Here is a 20628-nt window from a genome sequence, read left to right on the forward strand (position 1 = left end):
TATATACTTTTTACAGGCAAATAAACAGACTCCTTTAAGAGTCTACAAACTCTCTGACCTCCTCCAGATGTTTACTGCTGGTAGAGTTCAAAGCTGAAGGTGTTAACAAATGCATGAAATAAACCTTGTCCACAAGCTGCCTCCTTCAAGGCCCCTTCCTCAAACAGGTTCAGCGAGTTCTTACCTGTCAGCTGGACAAAGGAAGGCACTTGATCTTAAAATGTTTATTGTTCGCTCTTCCTGTAAAGCTGGAGACAAACTGTATGAACATCGTGTGCAAAACCTCAATCATTTTTGCAGAAAATCAAGAGTTTACATAATCTACAGAACCTTCCATGCCTTTAGACCTTCGGTACTCTGGAAAACAATCACTACAAACTAACTTAACCAGATAATGAGCTCAGCAAGCAAACCAGACTACTGCCCCCTTCTGTCCTGGTTCCTCCAGTGGTTCCTCCAGCTGTTGTAGGTCTCCTGCCTTGCATCAGTTTGAACCTCTTGAATAAACTAGTTAATGCTAAGCTTCAGTTGTCAGACAAATACGATGAGTATCCAAAATCATTGGATTCAGGTGTTCCAATTATTTCCATGGCTGCAGGTGCAGATAAAATCACCTGTAAGGTTTGAATTTGTTTTCTGTTTGTTGCTTAGCCTCGTTAAAGCCACTAAATGACCCCTGTTATAAACCCTGGTGGCTGATGAGCCGACGTTCCTTGGAGGCACTTTGAAACTCTCAGCTCTCTGGCATCCATCAGTCCCCTGGAAACGGCTCATCCAACAATTAAATCCAGGCTCTCTCCTTCTCTCTCTCCTTCTCTCTCTCTCTCTCTCTCTTTCTCTCTCTCTCTCTCTCTCTCTCTCTCAGACATTTCCACAGATTCCACATTAACGCTGAACAGAACTCTTTGTTGGGGGTCACCCACACAAAGGCCCTCCCTATGACAGACACACAACTCTCCATTTAACGGCTCAGACATCCTTTCACGTCCTCCTGTGACTCTGCCAGGATTTCCCCTCAATGAGAAATGTTCCACCAGACCTAATAACACAGGGATACAGTGATACGTTTAGTCCCAGGATGACAGCTGAAATGCTCTCTCTCTGTACTCCCATGTATCTGATTCAGCATCTGTCAGCAGCAAATTTCTGTTCTTATAAATAACTGTGGAGGAGAGAGACACTTTTCCAGTTTTCTTTATTATTTTCTTCCTTTCATGGAGAACCCTTTATGTTGGGGTCGTATTATGTAAAATAAACTTTTTTGAGCTTTACGTTATAAAATTGTTCCCATATCAAAACATACCTGCAGCCTCGATTCTATCATGCGTGTTTGAAAAAATCGTTTAATCTCCAAGGCAACCATTCAGCTGTGCAAAATGCTTGGGTGGACTTAGCCCCGCCTTCATGAACAAAGCTCCTCCCCAGAGCTGCAGTTTCTGAGCTTCTGCCTGTCAAAGGAGGCATCCCTGCAGTCCCCTCCTCATTCAGCTCCTTCAGACTAGCCAGCCACAATTAGCAAACACTTGGAGAAACTGAGCATCAGCTGATCTCATTATAGGAGGTCCTTCTCAGTGCAACGCTGGTAAAAATATTGTAAAATGTTAATAAAGGAGCCATGATGTGATGACTTCCTCCAGGTGGAGTTTAAAAAGAGCAGGAGGCCTGATTTCAAGGCATTATATTATGAAGTCATATTTGATATATAAAACATTTTTTTTCAACAACTGAAGATAACAGAGCTACTTGATTGTCCTGTAAAATGGCATATGCCTAGGAAAGACATAGTACTGTTCCTTTAAGTTTTAATCTTATTCAAGATTATGAAAATCTTTTTAGAATAGTTACATCAATTCCAGTTCAAACCACTGAAATCCCATTAACTCAGTTCATTTTTGCTCCCCTAACCCTTGGTGATTTCTGTCCAGGCGTGGTGTTTCACTACCGAGCCAATTCCAGCCGCTACGCTCTGGACTTCAAAAAAGCGACGGAGGCTTGTCTGTCTGTGAACGCCTCTATGGCCACAGCTGACCAGCTGACTGCTGCCTTTCACGACGGCTTGGATCAGTGCGACGCAGGATGGCTCACTGACTATACTGTCCGGTTCGTTCAAGTCTAATCTCTCCCATTCACACATCCATTCCAGTTTTCTACTGTCAGGGGAGAAAAAACCCACTTCACAGGTGTCATTGCAATGCAGAGGTGGATAGAGTACCTAAACGTTGTACTCAAGTAAGAGTAGCACTACTTCAACATATTTTCACTCAAGTAAAAATGAGAAGTATCTATCGAAGAAATTACTCAAATAAAAGTAAAATGATATTTAGTAGAAAGACTACTCAAGCACTCTGATTTAATATTTAAAAATGACATCATCAGACAGAAAAAAGACATATGGTTGCATAAAAGTTTGGTATTTAAAGGCCAAACATGGAATAAATGAATACATTTGGACAGAAGAAAGAGTTTTATAAATTTATTTATTTTTTTTTTTAATCAATATTTTTGGATGGATCTGTCCCTCTCTATCAGCAGGTTCTGCAGACAGACACTAACAGCAGAACAACAAAGCTTGTGTTCAAACAAGAATTTTCCCTTTTACATAAATTGTAGTGGTGTGTGTGTGTATGTGCTGCATTTTTGATTTTCATTCAGTGAAGTTACTCACAGTGGTTATTAGAGTACCCAGAAATTATACTTGAGAGTAATAATACTTCACAACAATATTAGTAAAAAAAAAAAATGGAGTAGTAAAACTGCTTCTAAAAGTAATTTTTTTTTCCAAAAGGCTATTCAAGTAAATGTGAGTAAAAGTATTTAGTTTCTACCCGCCTCTTGTACTTAAAATAAGTCAATGAATAAAGAGGCTGGTTCAGAGGTTGTTTTGTTGCTGCAGGTATCCGATCAGACAGCCTCGTCCTGGCTGTGAAGGCGACCTTCTGCACCGGCCGGGTGTGAGAACATACGGCCGTCGTGACCCCACAGAGAGATACGACGTGTACTGCTTCGCTGACGAGCTGCAGGGTAAACACTGTTTCATTTAGGTTTTATTTTCTGTTAAAATATATTATCTTTCTGTTTTTTCCTAATATTTATGTTCTACAGTTTCAGACTTAAATTTTTATTTTGACATTTTGATTTAATTTCTTCACTTTATTTATATTGTAGTTTACTATTTTTTTTAATGTTCCATCAGCTTTACTTTTTGAACATTTTTTCCATAGTCAAACATCTATAACTGTGCTTTATTTAAGTCATATTTTTACATTTTAGACATTTTATCCATTTCTATTTTTGTTACTTGTTTACAAATTTTCACTCATTCCTTTTTTTGGGGGAGGGAAGCTGATATTTAGAAAAACATGTGACCATGGATGTGTTGACATTTTAAGCACTCAGTGTTGATTGGCAATCAGAGGATCATCTTTCTCTGTAACTGTATATGGAAGACTTTATGGACTAACCTTTGGCTGAATAACTCGAAACGACTTGCATGGGTCCAAAATTGCAAACCCAACCGTCTGAATCTTCCGTCGTCTGTGTGCAGGTGAAGTCTTCTATCCGTCCTCCATCACTGAGAAGATCACCTGGCAGGAGGCGAAGGCGGAGTGTGAGAAGCATGACGCCGTGTTGGCGTCCCCAGGCCAGCTGTTTGCAGCCTGGAGGGCGGGGCTTAGCCGCTGCGACTACGGCTGGCTGTCTGACGGCAGCGTCCGGTACCCCATGAACATCCCCCTGCCTCAGTGTGGAGGCGGCCTGCTGGGGGTCCGGACACTCTACAAGTACACCAACCAAACCGGCTTCCCAGACCCCACCGACAAGCACGGAGCGTTCTGCTTCAAAGGTTCGAGTTAAACACAGATCAAACAGAAAACGCACATAATTAAACAAAAGCAAAGTAAATATGGTGCTTTTATTACATACTAAGTATTTTAAGCGCGTAAAGCTTGAAGTTATTTATTATGAATCTGATCAATCCATTATGTCTGTCTGCTAGCAACGTGAACCGTCATAAAAAGTGTCATGGAAAATCTTGCAAAATGCAACTTTTGCCTCACTGCCAGAACTTTCCACTTTAGCTGCAAGCTGTTAAGTTGAGGATGCTTTAGCACAAACAAGCCACCTAATGATCACGTGGATATCAGAGAAAACAAGCAAACCGCATTCAGACCGAAGCAGGAGAAGATTAACACTCCTGTCCTGTTTATGGAGGGCAGCTTTTATGAGGGGAAAACCCAGGCCAACACAGATAGAGCAGAAACACTCCACAGCTGGACCTCGGCCCAAGCAGCACAGACAGACAGAGGAAGTGGACAAGATTCAATAACACGACAGAGTGTTAATAAAGAGGTCAGCTCATAGCGGAGAGAAGCACACCCTCCCAGCGTGATGCTTTACCACACCGTATAATTGAAAACATTCCCTTGTCTGGCTCTGCAGAGGTACTTTCTGATGGCTGCATGGCGGCCTCTGCCAGGCTCTCAGAGCGGTGGCAGAGCTGCAGGAGAGAGTTAATGTGGACTAAAGAGAAAGCAGCTCAGTTCGGCCAGATGTCCACTGCTCGCCAAAAAACATGACATCATCTCTGGGCTGGGCTCAGCGTGCAGCCGGAGCTGCTTTCACAGTGCAAAACAGAAACCCTGAACGTGATGAGGACCCAGAGCCTGCTGGAAGCAGGACACCGTCAGCCTGAGCTCTGCTGGAAGAAGCAAGAAAACTTCAGACATATCCCCGCAAACTATTACCAGATCAGTCATTTCGAACCTCAGCAGTTAAGCAAAAAAGAGGGAAGGCTGCAATGAACCGGCACCACCGGGCAAGGCGGGTGAAGTTCATCCATCCACTATCGTACATGATTATCCCTAGAGAGGACTTAAGGGGTTCTGCCAATCAACGGGCGAGAGGCAGTGATTGAGTTCGAGCCCTGTCTCCATCATTGTGTCCGTGGGTTAGACACCTAACCCGCCTTTCCTGCTAGAAGAAAGGCGGGTTAACGTTGAACGTTTCTGTCAGACTGCAGGATCGCTGTGGCCACTATCCAGTAGCTCACCGCCATCAGTATGTGAGCAAGTGGATGAGAAGCTCTTTGATAAAGTGCTATGCAAGTACAGTTTTTATGCATTAAGTTTTTAAACATGTTTTTGTCTCATGTTCTCCTGTCTGTCAGCTAAACTACCAGAAACAACCGTCAGCTCTCCGATGAGTCCAGCTGCATCCCAACCCGACTCCTCCGCATCCGGTTTGCACGTTCTAACGTCTGCGCACCCAGACAGATCTGAACTTCGAGGCAGAACGCCAGAGCCTGGCACAGTGAGCCCGCTGTCTGTCACCTCACCTCACATCAGAGATATGACCACTCCTTCCACCACCAAGGATGACTTTGATATTCTAGATTTTACTGTAGTTAGCCAGCTGGAGTCAGAGCCAATTAGAGGGGACAGTTTGCCTCAGCAGCTGCCTCCTTTACCCACCTCCCGCAATCAGCTTTCACGACTGGACACTCCCCAGCCGGATGGCAGCGAGGAGCCAGTCTTTGCTGACCTGGGCTCCAACGTGGGTGTGGGAGGAGAAGTTAAACCAGAAAGCATCCTGACACCGAGACAGGCTGGAGAATCCACCACCCCATCTCCCAAAACCGTGGAGCCGGAAGCGGGTCAACAGCCTGCGGTGGTGTTCAAGGACGAGGTCCGCCAAGGGCCAACGATGGAGCTGGAGCTGAAACCAAACGGAGAGGCGCTTTTAAGTGGAGACTCATCAAACCAACCGCTCCACATCCTCGTCGTCAATGTGCTGAGGGGAAATCAGTCAGGTGAGTCTGCACAGGCCTGCAGAATGTGAGTAAGTCAAGCAAAGAGCCGTGGTTACCACAGTTAGTTCCTTGCTGATTCATAACCTTCAAATCCTTTGAATTTGACCATTTTGTCAGGTTGTAACCACTAAATTCAGAGGATTGTTTTAGGATCTTCCATGACGGATTGATAATCATGTCAGTGGACAAAAACAATAGGTTGTTGTTAAAAGTTTCACAAATCTTAAAGTGAAAAGATTTGTCTCTGCTCCATGAGTTAACATGTTGTAGATCTCATTTTATCTGTACTTACAGTTATAAGTCATTTCTGACCATTTTTTAAAAATCTCTGAAGCTCAGTCAGATTTCTTGAAGTGTGTGTGTGAACGTCAGTTGTTAAGTGTGTCACATACTCTCATTATGGACATGTGTCTGTTTGGACTTTGATTGGGCCATTTTACACATGGATATGCTCTGATTTAAACCTTGTTGCTCTTGCTGTATTGTTTAGAGTCTTTGTCCTGCAGCCTCTCTCTGGTTTTATCTTGTATTTAACTCTGTTCATCTTTTTCTTACCTTAGAAAAACCTCATAGTTTATTGCATGTAGACCAAATAACTTCCAGTTTGGCCTCAACTGATCATGGCATCTTCTTCCATGTATTTCCTGTCCCCTTCATGGCTTGTACATTGTAAACAGGACTTTTTTGCTTTCCTTTCAGTAATGTTGTTTTTCTTGCCACTCTTCCATAAAGACAACATTTCTGGCGTACATGACTAGCAAGTGTCATCATGACCGACTCTATCTGCAGCTCCTCCTCTATAGTTACCCTGGGCCTCTTGGCTGCTTCTCTGATTAATGCTCTCCTTGTCCTTCAGGTTGACTCTTCTTAGATGCAACTCAGGCTTTTGTAAAAGCTGATAAAGTAAAGTTTTAAATCGTACCTTGTTGCTAACGTTTGGCCGTGACGTATATAATGCACCAGTCTGACATGAAGAAGCTTGCCAGAAGTTGCCTGTGCAGTAAGCAGCCGACCTCCACTGAGGAGAGAGCAGCTCCGATCTAAACAAGGCCACTGTTAATGTGAATTTATTATTTGGATGCGTGACCAACACTGAAAACTTCCTCTACTTCCATTGCTAAAACTACAGGTAGACTACAATTCTCAAACAATTCTGTTTGCTCATTGGCCTGGTAGACAATCTACCAGAGGGAATCCAAGTCAATGGGAGGAAGCCCAGACTGTCTGTGAATCGGGATCAAAATTGAGCAGAATTCCACAGCAAAGCAATGGCCAGACTTGTTAGAAAAACTTTGCATCATAAAAACATTGCACGGCCACCAATTATGAAACAAACAATAAGCTTTTGTCAAATGGCATCATCAAAATCATCAAGCAAAAGCAAAGCGGTGTCTGTCTCTAGGCAACTGCAAAAACAGCAGCAGGTAACAGCGATGCATAGCCAGCCAGCTGTCCCACATAGATCCCATCACAACAACTGTAACAGTGTTTTGTTTCTGTTCATTATTGTTACATCTGGTCTTGATGTAACAATAATGAACTCTCATTGTATTGAACTCTCATGAAAATACGGAACAAATTGGTTCAGAACTTGACTGTTCAGGTGGCTCATGTACCACCACTGAGATCTCTACAGGGCTTAGAGAGGCAGAGCTTCCCTCTTATGTCCACTTCATCATGTGTCGCAACATATGACAAAGCTTACATTGTGCAAGCTCTTTTTGTAAACTCTTGGTCAGCAACATTTTTGTCTTTTAGCACAAGGTTTCGCAGAAGTTGCTGTCCGAAATCCCAGAGGAAAGTCCTGCAAACAATTCTGACGTGTTTCTGGTGTGTCTCAGCAGGAAACAGCTAACAGCTTCTTACCTTTAGGTTTACATTCTCAATTATGCACATGAACATATGCACATCTGCAAAACCAGATGTTACTCACACACTGCCGACCACTCATGACTGTGTGGTCGGCAGTGTGTGAAAACATACAGCAAACATGTCAGTTTATCTTGGGAAACATCAGAGCAGAGACTCTGTCCCTTCAGCTCTAAAGCATCATCAGTGTTGTGCCGGTTTATCTTTATCATAAACCAGTTGTGAATTCATCTAAGCCAGATTTAGATAAATTCATTAATGCCTATGTTTGTACAGCGGCGTTTTAGGGCCATTGTAGATCAAAAAAAGGAAGAGTAAATTTCTGCCAAAAACTCATAAATGTTGAGATCAATCAATCAAGTAAAAATAAGGAAACTTCTCAGTTACAAAAGTTAACAATCTGCAATTTTTTTTTTCATCAAAAGTCAATGATTTTTGACTTTTGAAATTAACTAAATTTTTATGTTTTTTTTCTAGAAAATGTCCCAGATTAATATCAACATTTCTGATTGTTTTTTTCTAGAAGATTTTAAACTTTTGGAGCTCAGTAATTGTCTATATTTTTTTCTAGAAAATCTTTGAGTATTTTTGGCAGAAAATTACTCTTTTTTTTTTTTATCTACAATAGATAGGAAAAACCTAAACATGGTGCAGTAAGTTTGAACAACACTGTTCACTCAGCGCTCACCATGAGGGAAACTGCTGCGAAATTTTTTGCATGAAAAAAAAAGTGGGCCACTGAAGAAAACTGTCTCTCTTATGTTCAGTGATGAAAAAACTCTTCATCACCTGACATGCGGCTGAGCTGAGTATGTTGTATAAAAAACACCATTGTTCAGTTCAGATTGTATACAAATAATGTGAGATCCTCTCGTGAACGTCATGATGCACAACAGTGAACATCTCTGTAATGATGTCAGCACTGAAACTGTAAAGTGTTGCTTCAGAGAAGATAACCTGCTCTCTGTCCTCTTTCTCTTTTTTCACTCTTACCTTCATATCATTGGATGATTCCAGGGAACGATCAGGATGACCAGTCAGCTGCAGGTAAGATAATGATGACTTATTGCAACTCTACTTGCACCTGCAAAAAAACCTGCACCTTTTTCTTAAGTGCTTCAAGTGATCTACTGCAGGGATTTGTCTGTATAGGGGTCCAAATGTGGCCCAAATGTTTCTCCATGTTTGCACATGCGGTGTCATCCTGGTGCTCCACTGGAGCTGCTTGTTTCAGTTTCTCCTCGTGTCTTTGTGCCTGTTGTCTTCCTGTGCCGCTGGGATTTGCTGTCTGACTGTGACAGTGTAAAGCTGCCTCACTGTTGTTATGACTGTTGTGTCGAAGTCAGTTTTGAAAACATTGAAAAATATTAACAGTAAAATATGTTATTAGAAATGCAGTAGGGTCTCGGAGGAGGCACACAAGTCAGAACTAATTTAGAGTCAAAAAGTTACATGACAAACTGGCGAAAAAAAAAATTCTATAATCTAAAAATATGAAACATGGAAGGCACTAAACCAGTATGAAAATGGATGTTTCTGATTTTTCCAGCCCACTGAAACCAGTTTCCTCATTACTTTAGACTCACAGGATCATACGAACTGGAGGCTCTGAAATGTTTAGCCCTGACTTCACCACAGTCTTAACAACATGGCTGGACAGCACAGCAAGATGACTTTTCATGTTGAGACGAATAACAAATCAGATTGACTCGTCATGACAACAGGGCCCGACTGTACAGGATGTTTTGTCAGGTTAGTAAATACCACTGACAGTGTGAAAGCCAAACGTAGATTTGTCACCACAAAGCCACCACTGACTGTCACATGGACATGCAGAAATATCACTTCACCTGTTCAGTGGACATGCTTAGGCATAAATGCCCATTTTTTTCCCCCAATTAGTAATTTTTTTGATCTTGGAGTGTAGATTTTATATTCCGGGTTGTTTTACATTTCTTGTGGATTCTTTATGTCATCTTTCTTCACTTTTCTATGGAGAAAAAAAAAATTACTCTTTAGATTTTGCTGGCTTCTTGCACCAGATTCTGTTTTTCCAGGCCCATCATTCATGCTTAATAGCAGCAGTCTGAAGGAAACGGTCCTCGCTTTCTCAAATGTTGCCACTAGAGCAGGAAAAAGAGCTAATATCCACACAGAGAGCAAGCGCAGCAGAGGAAATGTTTATTTCCAGGTGAAATGACACCTGAGAGCAGGTCCGTGTTGAAAGAGGTCATAAAGTGTCTGCATGAGGCCGTCAGCTGCTGAGGTGGGCAGAAACAGTCCAGACTCATCAGTCAGCGCCGATATTCTCTGTCCTTCAGCGCTTCCACTTCATGCTATTATTATCCACCTATTAGCTTGTTATTTCCCATCCCGTTCCCACTCCCGAATCATCACACTCTGACTCTTGGCCAGCTCTGTGTCGGGGTCAAAACGCTCTGGGTGTCGCTTTACTGCCGCTTTCCTGCAAACAGGCAGGTCATGCACACAGCCGCTCCAACAGGAAACACAGGTGTAAAATAAAAGTGATATCGTCTTCCTATAAACAAGTAAATCAAACCATGTTAGGAAGCTGGAGCGTGAGGGTGATGGATATACAATTGCCAACGGAGAACATGGGTTTTGAGTCCAGCCTTAAAATAGCTGCGGCTGAGGAAGTTGAATGAAATCGCACAATAAAGTGCGTTTTATTGAGGAAAGCTTTGCAGCCTTTTTTCTCACATCTGAGAACCTCCCAACTCAGCAGAAAAGCTTTTCAAAGTGCTTTACTGGATGAAAACAACTCTGGAAACCACCCGGCTGGTAAAATTAAACTCAAATGTAAAAGCTTAAGACAATGGAAGCATTTTGAAAGCACTAATTCTAAAATGACATGGAGATCAGAGATAACAAATGCAAATTAAATCTGCAAGCAGCGGTGGGTGGCCCTCGCAGCTCGGTGCCGATTCGGCTTCGAGGCGACAGCAGAGGTTCCGCCACGCCGTCGTTGACACTTTCACACTCATCACAGCCACATGTACTGCCCAGCAGATATCACTGTATCAGGGAGATATCACTGCTGGAATAATCTAGGGGACTCACTGATGTCAGATTCCAATATATCCATATTGGCTTCTTTAAAGGTCGACAAAGGTCATTCATATTCAGCTTGGTGCAAATCAGATTATGTACATGTGATCTAGAGCCAACCATAAGCAAACGGCAGGGGATTGGAACTTCATATTCTGCCACGCCCTCATGCTCCAGCCAGTCGCCATGACGACTCAGCATCATGTTGGTCCGTCATCAGATCAACATGATGCAACTCTGTGACATGGTGAGTCAAAGAGTAAAAGGAAGACAACCAGCAGCTAAACAGGTGACTTTCTGTTCAAAGGGGCTGGGGATGTTTCTAGGTTGTTGCTAGGTAACCAAAGACTTAGTTAGTTGATACCACTCACTTTTATTTGCTTTGATTGCCTAAATCTCCCACAATGCTGTATGGTACTGGATCAGACTTCTGTGAATATTTTATATATTGAATATTCTATCAGATGTATTATCTATTGATATTGATCATACATCTATCATGATATATATTATCATTGATTTATTGTCCAGCCGTATGTACCACCAGCACAGAGCTTGCTCGGCTTTGGCAGCAGGTAACTCTGAGTGGGTCTGTTCTCTCGGCCAGAGGGGCACGCTCCTACGATCCCAGGAAAACTTCAAGGGCAGACGGAAATTCTGCAGGAGGTTCTGATCCAAATCCTTTGGGGGCATCTGGAAAATCATTTGTCCAGAGAACAAAAGGTCTTCAGTGAATTCAGTATTGTGCAAACATAAAATATCCTGATACAATACACGTGGGATTGTTTGTCATCCAAAAGAGTGGGCCTCCTCTCAATTCAGCCCAAGAACTCTGCCACGAACAAAGAGTGGGATCAAAACGCCTCCAACGTCTTGCAACAGTTCAGAGACATTTTCTTTATGATCTGTGGATTTTGCAGATTGATGGAGCACCGCGTCCCAAGGCTGAACTAAACAAATCACCCAGAGATCAGCTCACAGCACCATGACGCCGATCTGTGCTGTTTAGTGAGAAATATGATAAATCTTGCCGCATTCAATTGAAGAAATTAAATAAAAAAATACTAATTCTACAAATTTTAAAGGGACGCTTTGGGCTTTTTCCTGAATACCAGCAAGGCAGAGCGAAAGTCAATTTTGGGGCTTTTCTAGGATTTTTTTCACAGAAGGTCATTTAAAATTGAAGGGTTTTATGTTTGTGTACTTGAGTGAGAAAAAAAGCTGATCTGAAAAGTGTTTATGGAAACTTTGAAGAGCTTTGTTGCATGGATTTGAAGAAAGTCTAAAAGTACCTCTCAATAAGAAAAGCACTCGGTGCATAAACCTCACTGTACAAACACAGGTTAGTGTGTAATTTAGCTTCTCCTCTGCAGTTCTTGCTGTCTTATCACTTAAGTAATAAGCCTACATAGGTTTTGAAAGCCTACGTCTCATTAAATGTTGACAGAATTAAAGCCATCGAATTACCAAGAAACTAATTCTGGCCTCTTAAAGTTGTAGGCATGGCGTTCTTTTCGTCTTCGGATGTCAGTCTGAATCGCTCCTAGCAGAATTTTAACCAACTTCCCACAACCTTTCTCCCATTTTGAACATAAAATCCTAATGAAGAGACAAAAGCATGCATTGTTTCAGAGCAGCTGCTGGCAGCGGCGGGTCTTAATCATAACAAACAGAGGCCAGAAACTGTTTATGATCTGTGGCTGCTTTAAATCAATATCAGAAAGGAGCTGCTGTGGGGCAACGCTGGTTGCAGAAGAAGTACTGCAGAAACCACACATTTCCATAAACGTAAAGAATGACAGAGATCCCCCCCCCCTGGATGACAACATTAATCCAGACTAAACTTTTCCTGCTTTAAGTCAGTTAGGATTACCAAAACAATTTGTTGCAGAAAGGTTTCTAGGGATTTGTTTTTCCACCTCTGCTTCTTTAAATTCAGACGCTTACATGCATAATAACATTCATTATCCCGTTTATGCCGAAGCTTCAGCTTCCTGGCTGATGTCTTAAGATATTCCTTAATATTTCTACGTATTATTCGTCCCTCATCATGACGTACATTTTGTGAATCACACCAGTCCCTCCTGCAGCAATGTCTCCTCTGAATCATGCTGCCACCACTGAGCTTCACAGTTGCTGCTCTTCTTAGATTTGCAGACTTTGCCAAATTCCACCATGAGCAAAAACAAACGGTATGGTCAGATGTTTAATTATAGCTTCATCAGGCCACAGGAGATGTCTAAACATTAGCAGTAGACTGTGTTAAAAAATATTGAAGTGGTAATAACACTGGTAAATATTGAGATGATATCAGTTGCTATTTGCCTGTTTTCTTCTGTCATCTTTCTCATGAGTCCTTCAGGCAAAGTCATTCTTGTTCAATATGAGTATTTATTGTTGCCTGAATATTGCACAAGTATGACAAATACAAGTTCATAATGCTAGGAAAATATTGGCCAACAATTAAAGCACTCCAAACAGTCCTTTACAGAATGAATATCACACAGATCCATGTTGTGATGCCGGCATATTTCAATAGATTGTACAACCCAGCAATGCACTGAGCTACTTTTAGTTTTACTCTCAATACAAATATGTGAGGCTCTGATTCATACATTTCTCACTTATGATGACAATGGTCATCATTGGTGAATAATTTAGTTTTAGTTTTCACATGATGTCACTGAAGGTGGCGTGTCTTTGAGGTGCTTCCATTAAAATACATCCACAGATGCATTTAATAATGATACAATTGTATTTTATTTCTAGATCCTGAAGGGCACAGTCCAAAAAGAAGCACTTAAAAAATAGACGTACACACAGAACACAGCTAAAGTTTGTAATTTTACCTACCAGATTGATAGAATCTTCAGGATTTAAACAAATTGTGTTAAGGCACCGTAAATTTAGTGCCTGTAGGCATAAGTCTTTTAAGAAAGGAAAAAAAAACAAAAAAAAACTTTTCTATGAAAACGTTTTCTCTCATTGTTATTTCTCTCATTGTTATAGTATTTAGCAGAGAGACATATTTTGGTAATCCTGATTGATACAAATGGTTTCTCAGCGAAACCATTTTTTCCTCAGCGAAAAAATGGTTTCTTTTTATAAACGTATATTAATATCTTGTTTCAACTGTGCTCATCACAGTTTGCATACAATAATTAGAGGATATAAATTTCAGAGAACTATTAGCAGCCAGTGTTTCTCCAGCAGGATTCAAAGTAAAGGGTCTGATCTGTAGACTGCATGGAAACAGAAGACTCAATAAATCTGCGGCAAAGAGAAGAGAAAACAAACGGATAGATTTTCAAAGATTATTCTCATAATATTATGATTCCAAGTGAGCAGTTGGGGGCAAATCTGTTTCTTTACTAGAACTTACAAAAAAAAGACTTTACAACCTTCTGAAAGACGCCAGTGAGATTTCTTCAACAAGTTACTTAAGTAGAAAAACAACTTTTTTAAAAATGTTATTTTAAGATCATCAACATGAACAATGTTTAGTAAAATGACAAAAAATACACTCTCAGACAAACACATTAAACTACCATTTTTATCAAACTGAATTAATAAGTCCTGTTTAGGTGTATTTTGATACACAAGTACATCAATAATGGATATTGAAAGTGACATAATCTAATGGAAAGCATATATGTCTGTTGACATCTGCGTGAATATGTCACAAATATGTGACTGGCAGAGCCAGGGAGAATGGTCTTTCTGCATTCTCCTCTGGTTTGGATTGTATAAAAATTGTGAAACCATGAATGATGCCAAAACAGTGATAGAAGGTTTAACAGACTGCATCTCTGGCATTAATAGAGTTTGATATTGGAAGCATGTTGGGTTTACTTGAGTCCAGGTGGTCATGCCATACAGTCACTCCATATACAGAGTGGTCCGATGTTTAAACCTCTGAGCAGGCAAGAAGAACCACAGACAAAATGTCATCTCACACTCTCATTATAAAGTCCAGAACACTCTGTCTGTATCGTAATAGAACATGTGATGGGCTTCTGTAAGGTCGGTTCCCTTAGTGCTGCTTTGGACAAGTTTTGTTTTCATTCCAATCTGTACTCGCTCCTGCATAATATATTTTTGAACAACATAAGCTGATTTCAAGAGCACATTTTTCCAAGAACCAACCATTAATTTTTTAAAAAGTATTATGTGTTTTCCTGCCACAGTCAAGTGACTGTTACCTTCAGTTGTTATCAACATGTTGTGTATATCAAATATGACTTAAATTTGACTTCATAACATGGCACCTTGAAATTGGACCTCAGTCTTTTTAAAAACTCCTGCTCTTTCTGGAACTCAACCTTCAGGAAGTCATCAAAAAATGGCTCCTCTGTTGTCAAATTCTTCAGAGAACTGATAATGATATAATTATTTGATTGAGGTGTGTTGAAACAGAGATGCTTCAAAAGGACGAAAAACAAGGACCCTCGAGAACTGTAGCTCAACACCTGTGGTTCATCATATTCATCATGGCCCACACTTTGGCACAAATAGTAGACAAAGGTTTTTACGGCAGACCAGTTTGTGTCGGTTTCTGTTAAAGCTTGTTCTGTCTCCTCTGCCTCCAGTGAGTCGAGTCTTGGATTTCCTGAACAAGCCATCAAACGGCTCAAATCCTGTGTTTCCACAAATCTCCGGACTCACTCAGGTATCCAGTGAGGCTGTCCTGAACAATGAAGACTCGGAACTCCTCCCTGAGACCATCCGCTTTGTCAATGGAAAACATGAGGTACAGAGGAGACTTCAGTCACCGGATAATTCAGCCAGCCTTTGTTTCTCCTTTTCTATCTGTTGTAGTCGATGTGCAGTAACAATTCTATGAATACTATTTCTATTGTACTTGAAAGTAGGTTGAGTGAATCAGTTAAGTTAAGTAAGGAGTAGGCCTTGACCTTGTCAAGTTAAGACATTCTGCGTTCATCAAGCTGATTTCATCAAGCTGGTGCACTTTGGTGGTTTGGTTCTGATTGCAGTCAGCAGTTCTGTTTTCTAAATAACAAGATGAGTAGAACACCACCAGTTGACTTTGTTGAACCAGGAGTGTCTTCAGCCAGACTTCTTAGAGGACTAGACTGCAAAAGGTTATGTCAGTCTCAGGTTTGGTTGTAAAAAACTCCCAAAAAACAAAATAAAACATGCAAGGTCATCTGCTGGACAAATGACTAATCTTAAAGCCCATCAGTTTATACTTTGAAGGTTTAAAAATCTTCGTTCCCATCCAGCAAGTTAGAAGAAAAATGATTCACACATGAATCCGTGCCTCCTGTTAAGGCCTGTCAGTGACGTCAGCGAAAGTTTGACCCGTTTGAGCAAAACTAGGTGACTGATATTCTTCTTTATGAACTTTTTTACTTGCTTCTGTACATTCAGGTGTCATTCAGCCCACAACCTCCAGAAGAAGCCCGAGGGGATCAGTTTGAGACGGCATCTCCTGTTTATGTTAAGGAGGTGGACATTGGAGACAAAGACGATCTAAGTGTGCATCCTTTAGACCACAGTTTCTTACAGAGTCACACAGACGAGACCAGCGATGAGGCCACTCCCCCCACAAATACAGCCCAACAGGGTGTAACAGTTCCAGTCCATGACGACAAGCTAGCCCCCAAAGCCTTCCAAGACCCACAGACCACTGCATCTCAAGGGCCAGAAAAAACAGCAGCTACCACCGCCAGCCCGTCTTCATCTACAGTCTCATCAATAACATTTACAACACTGCCAGATCCTATTGTCCATAATGTTTCCCAGACCGGCCCTCACTTGGTCCATGAAGGCACAGTGGACAATAATGCCGAGGCTTTGAAAGAGCGTTCTGACGATGGAAATGTTCCCACTCCAGCTTCAATTTTGCCTGGTGTGATGACGGATGAGGCGGAGATAGGAGGGAGAGAACCTCCAACTTTTAGCCCAGGTATAAAGTCCCAGAAAACATCCACACCCACCCAGATAGGCAACTTTGAAGGATCTGCTTCTGGACAGGAGGAGTCCTCGGGGCAAGATGATTACCTTCCAGATATACCCAGCCTCGCCAAGACACCCCCATCAATTCACCCCACCCTTCACACCAAGCAGCCTCTACACACAACAGTCATAAAAGAAACAGACGGAGTTGCAGAGACTGATGATGGAGCTCAAGAAACAGGCTCAGGTGCAGAGCAGATGTCTGGAGAGGGCGAGGCCTCTGGGGATCAGGCTGGTCCGGCTGACCTGCCTCCAGGGGTCATTGCCACTGTTTTACCAGGTGTGCCGCCTCTGATTCCTGGACACCAAAGTACAACAGAAACACAGGACACAAACTCCAAACCAAGCAGGGTTACGCATTATTCTGTCACTTTACCGGATCTCAAGAAACATTCAGCTGTCACCAACAAGCCTTCACCTCCAACTTCTGATCATACTTCAGGTCCATCCACCACAAGCTCCACACTAAGCATAAGGGATAAACCTGCTCCAACCACAGCAGCCTTTACTCCTGCTGACCAGACAACCCTCTCCACCCCCCAATGGGCTCCAATCCATGACCCTTCAGCTAACGCTCTCCCAAATGAAGAATCTGTGGACTATGACAGTAAAAGCTCCCCTGATTTGCTGGAGTCTCACCCGGAGACCCCTTTACAGAGTGGAATCACAGAGAAGGCAGAGGCCTGGTCTGAATTAGAGCCTTCTGTGGAGCCCAGTCCTGTGAAAGTTCAAGGTATAAGGTTTGGACCAATTGAGTACATGTAGCTACATACAAACAGATGCTGGACATCACAGCTCAGCTGTTCCATCCTTTCTTTTGCAGACCTACTGCCGTGCTCAGTCAACGTCTGTCTGAATGGAGGTTCCTGCTTCGAGAAAGGCCCAGTGAACATCTGCGTCTGCACACCTGGATTCAGTGGACTGCGCTGTGAAACGGGTACCCAGACTCAGAGAGCCGACCACTCCATCCCCATGCTGAGAGACTGATGATGTGTAACAATAATGCCCTGTGTTGTGTGTCTGCAGATGTAGACGAGTGCAACTCTAATCCGTGTCTGAATGGAGCCACCTGCTTGGACGGCGTCAACTCCTTCACCTGTCTCTGCCTCCCCAGCTACACAGGACAGCTCTGCGAACAAGGTCGAGTACAACAACTAAACAAACTTTGATGCTGCCATCTGCTCTGTGAAAGAAGTGTTAGGTCAATAAATTTGAGGTTTATAAGAACTGGAACTAGAACTTTTTTCTTTTTTTTGAGTATCTGACCATGATCTTTGCATTCCTACACAATTCTGCGCAATTTTAATCTCACTTCAGTGATTCGTCTGGACTTTCTCCAGTAGAATTTCAACTGGGCCTGTGAACGACGACATCAACTTTCTGTGTGTTTTAGAATTGTGTTCTGCTTGTAGCTCGGCAATGGCAGCGGAAGAAGTTAACGAAGTCGTTCAGTAAGCTTTGGCAATGCTTCCAAATATCAATTAACAACCAGCTAGGCACTTCTCTCTTCACTGTGGAGGATGGTTGTTCACGCCACAGGCAAATTCCAGTAAGCTCATTAGCTCATGCTGTATTAAAAATGTCACGGTAGCAATTGGGCAAAATTTTTAATTTATTCAGAGTTGCACTCCTGTAGAAAGTGAACGTCTCTCAATAGTCGAGGGTCCAGAGCCTCTGTCTGAAGCAAAGTGTAGAACAAGGGGCTGCTTTTTACCAGGCTACAAAAGCTGAGCAAATTTATGGACTGACCACTGACTGGTGACTGATTTGTTATCGCCTTTAAAAAAACATTCATCTTAATCACAGTTTGTTTTATCCATCCACACATTAATTAGAGCACCAAATGTAAATGTTATTTCACAACACTTTTTGTGTTTGGATTGGATGTCATTTTTCTCTCCGTCTCTATGCTGGCTAAGGTAGTACAAAAATAAGTGCAGGATGAATGAGGGACGAAAGCTTTGAAGGATCTAATTGGGTCTTTAACTTCTATATTTGAAGGCTCTGCTACAGGCTGATGTACAGTAATGTTTATCATTCTATTGGTGATTTCAACAAGGACATGGACTGACTGTGAGTCAGTGGGTAAGGTACTTGTCTTACAGTGGGTTTGATTCCAGCTTTCTGCCACACGCCAATGTGCACATGCACTTAAGTCCAACTTGTCTATCGGTCTGTATGAGCTGTGCACAGATTTGTGAGTGCAGCTGGACAATCTCCAGCACCGGGCGTCGGCTCCTCTGCAGATTAGTTTCAGCCTGCCGTCCAATTCTTCTGTCATTACTCAGCCTCCCATCCAGGTTTGGACGAGGTCTCAAGAGGCGCTTGAGAGTCTGATTTTCCAGAACTGACGGCTGGTTTTCAGCCACAAGAGTTATTCTGTATTCAAATGAGCACTGAGTAAATTTAAAAAGATGATAAGCTTGAGTATGTTGAACACTGGACTAATTTCAGGCAGGCCAGTTGCATTCTTTCTTCCATTTATGAGCCAGCGTATTATATCTCGAGGTAAAAGGATTGTTCATGCAACTTCTAATCTAAAGTGATTTGTGAAACTGCAGACTAAGAAGTTATCTAACTTAAAAGCAGAGCTTAAAGTCATTTGGTTCACATCTGGGGGAAAGGTGCATGTATTTTTCAAAAGTTAGGTAAGCAATCTTTTGAAGCAAATTGTCGTTGCTGGTATCTCAAGATTTGCTTTAAAAGAACTTGACTACGGTCAAGGGACAAAGAAACAACAAGCCTATTTGAACTAACGGGTTCAAATATATATATATATGTAGAAATATACAAACCACAATATTTACTAAGTCATTATTTATTCAATAATATTGAAGCTAAAACGTAAAGCTTCTGAAAAACTAAGTATTGCAATTTCTGGACTATTGAAGTTACTTGAACTGAAGCCACATCCACTATCTTCAAAAACAAAACATTGTAGACATTGTAACATATAACTACTTACACATTTTTTTAAAGCTATTAATGAAATTCATACCGGCTGTATCTTGAATACTTACCGTAAAAACGTTTTCTAAACAGTGCCTGTGAAACGGCTCCTGTAGAAGAAAATTAATGCCATTGATGGCTGTTTTATCTTCCTCCTGCCACTTCGCACTTAAACCACTAAAGGTTTGGTCTACAGAGTCAGAAGTGAACAGCCTCACACTCACGTGTCCGCTCCTCATCATCACACTGCTGCCAAGCTTTTCAAAACCCATTGGTGAAAATTCATGTATTAGCTGCACGGCAGTGTTCAGAGCGTGTGGACAGTGTAGCAGCTAATCCAAAGATCATCTTAAACCCCCTAAACCAGAGATAAGTAGGAAATATGTAAAACCTTCAGATTTAATAGGTATGCACTTTCTTACAATAACTAAACCATAACAAACCCTAAACTATTGTAACCCTGCCCAGGACTCCTCTTCTTGACTGATGAATCTCATCCATGCAGTCTGTGAAGATCGGTGTGCTAATTCAACTTGATCCAGCAGAAAACCTGCTTCCTCCCAGTAGATCTTCAGCAGAAGTCTCACTGAGCGTGCTGCTGTATCGGCCAGATGTCAACCTCTGCCTCTGGCAGAGGAGCTCAAGTGAAATCTCCTCTCATCTCGTTCTCATGAACCAAACATCATGTAGCATCTTCTCGTCTCGTGTTGTTGAAGCCCTCATTATTTAGCCCTCATTATTTACACTGCTTCCCGTTTCATTATGAGCCGTGAGGTGTGGGGGGGGTGAGAAAATCCCCAGCCTCAAATTGTTTGCCTGCACAGTTTATTCCATTTGCAAATAAATGTGCTGCATGCTGCGTGTAGCGTTAGACGAAACTTCCGAATTCTCCTCATTGGATCCAGACGGTGGTGGACACAGCGGCAGGGACACGGATGTCCTCTTGTAGACTTCTC

General features: G+C 42.0%; 1 protein-coding gene across 1 annotated transcript in view; it reads left to right on the forward strand.

Moving 5' to 3' along the window:
* The window catches only part of vcanb (versican b), a 33026-nt gene that overhangs the window by 3998 nt on the left and 8400 nt on the right, over nt 1–20628 (forward strand). The window contains exons 4-12 of the mRNA XM_044095874.1: nt 1926–2100; nt 2894–3021; nt 3545–3841; nt 5165–5806; nt 8693–8722; nt 15334–15494; nt 16136–17456; nt 17547–17660; nt 17750–17863. Of these exons, the coding sequence (XP_043951809.1) occupies nt 1926–2100; nt 2894–3021; nt 3545–3841; nt 5165–5806; nt 8693–8722; nt 15334–15494; nt 16136–17456; nt 17547–17660; nt 17750–17863 (2982 nt within the window). The remainder of the gene's footprint in view (nt 1–1925; nt 2101–2893; nt 3022–3544; nt 3842–5164; nt 5807–8692; nt 8723–15333; nt 15495–16135; nt 17457–17546; nt 17661–17749; nt 17864–20628) is intronic.

The sequence above is a fragment of the Gambusia affinis genome, linkage group LG17 (genome assembly GCF_019740435.1).
Source record: "Gambusia affinis linkage group LG17, SWU_Gaff_1.0, whole genome shotgun sequence".
Classification (NCBI taxonomy): Eukaryota; Metazoa; Chordata; class Actinopteri; order Cyprinodontiformes; family Poeciliidae; genus Gambusia; species Gambusia affinis.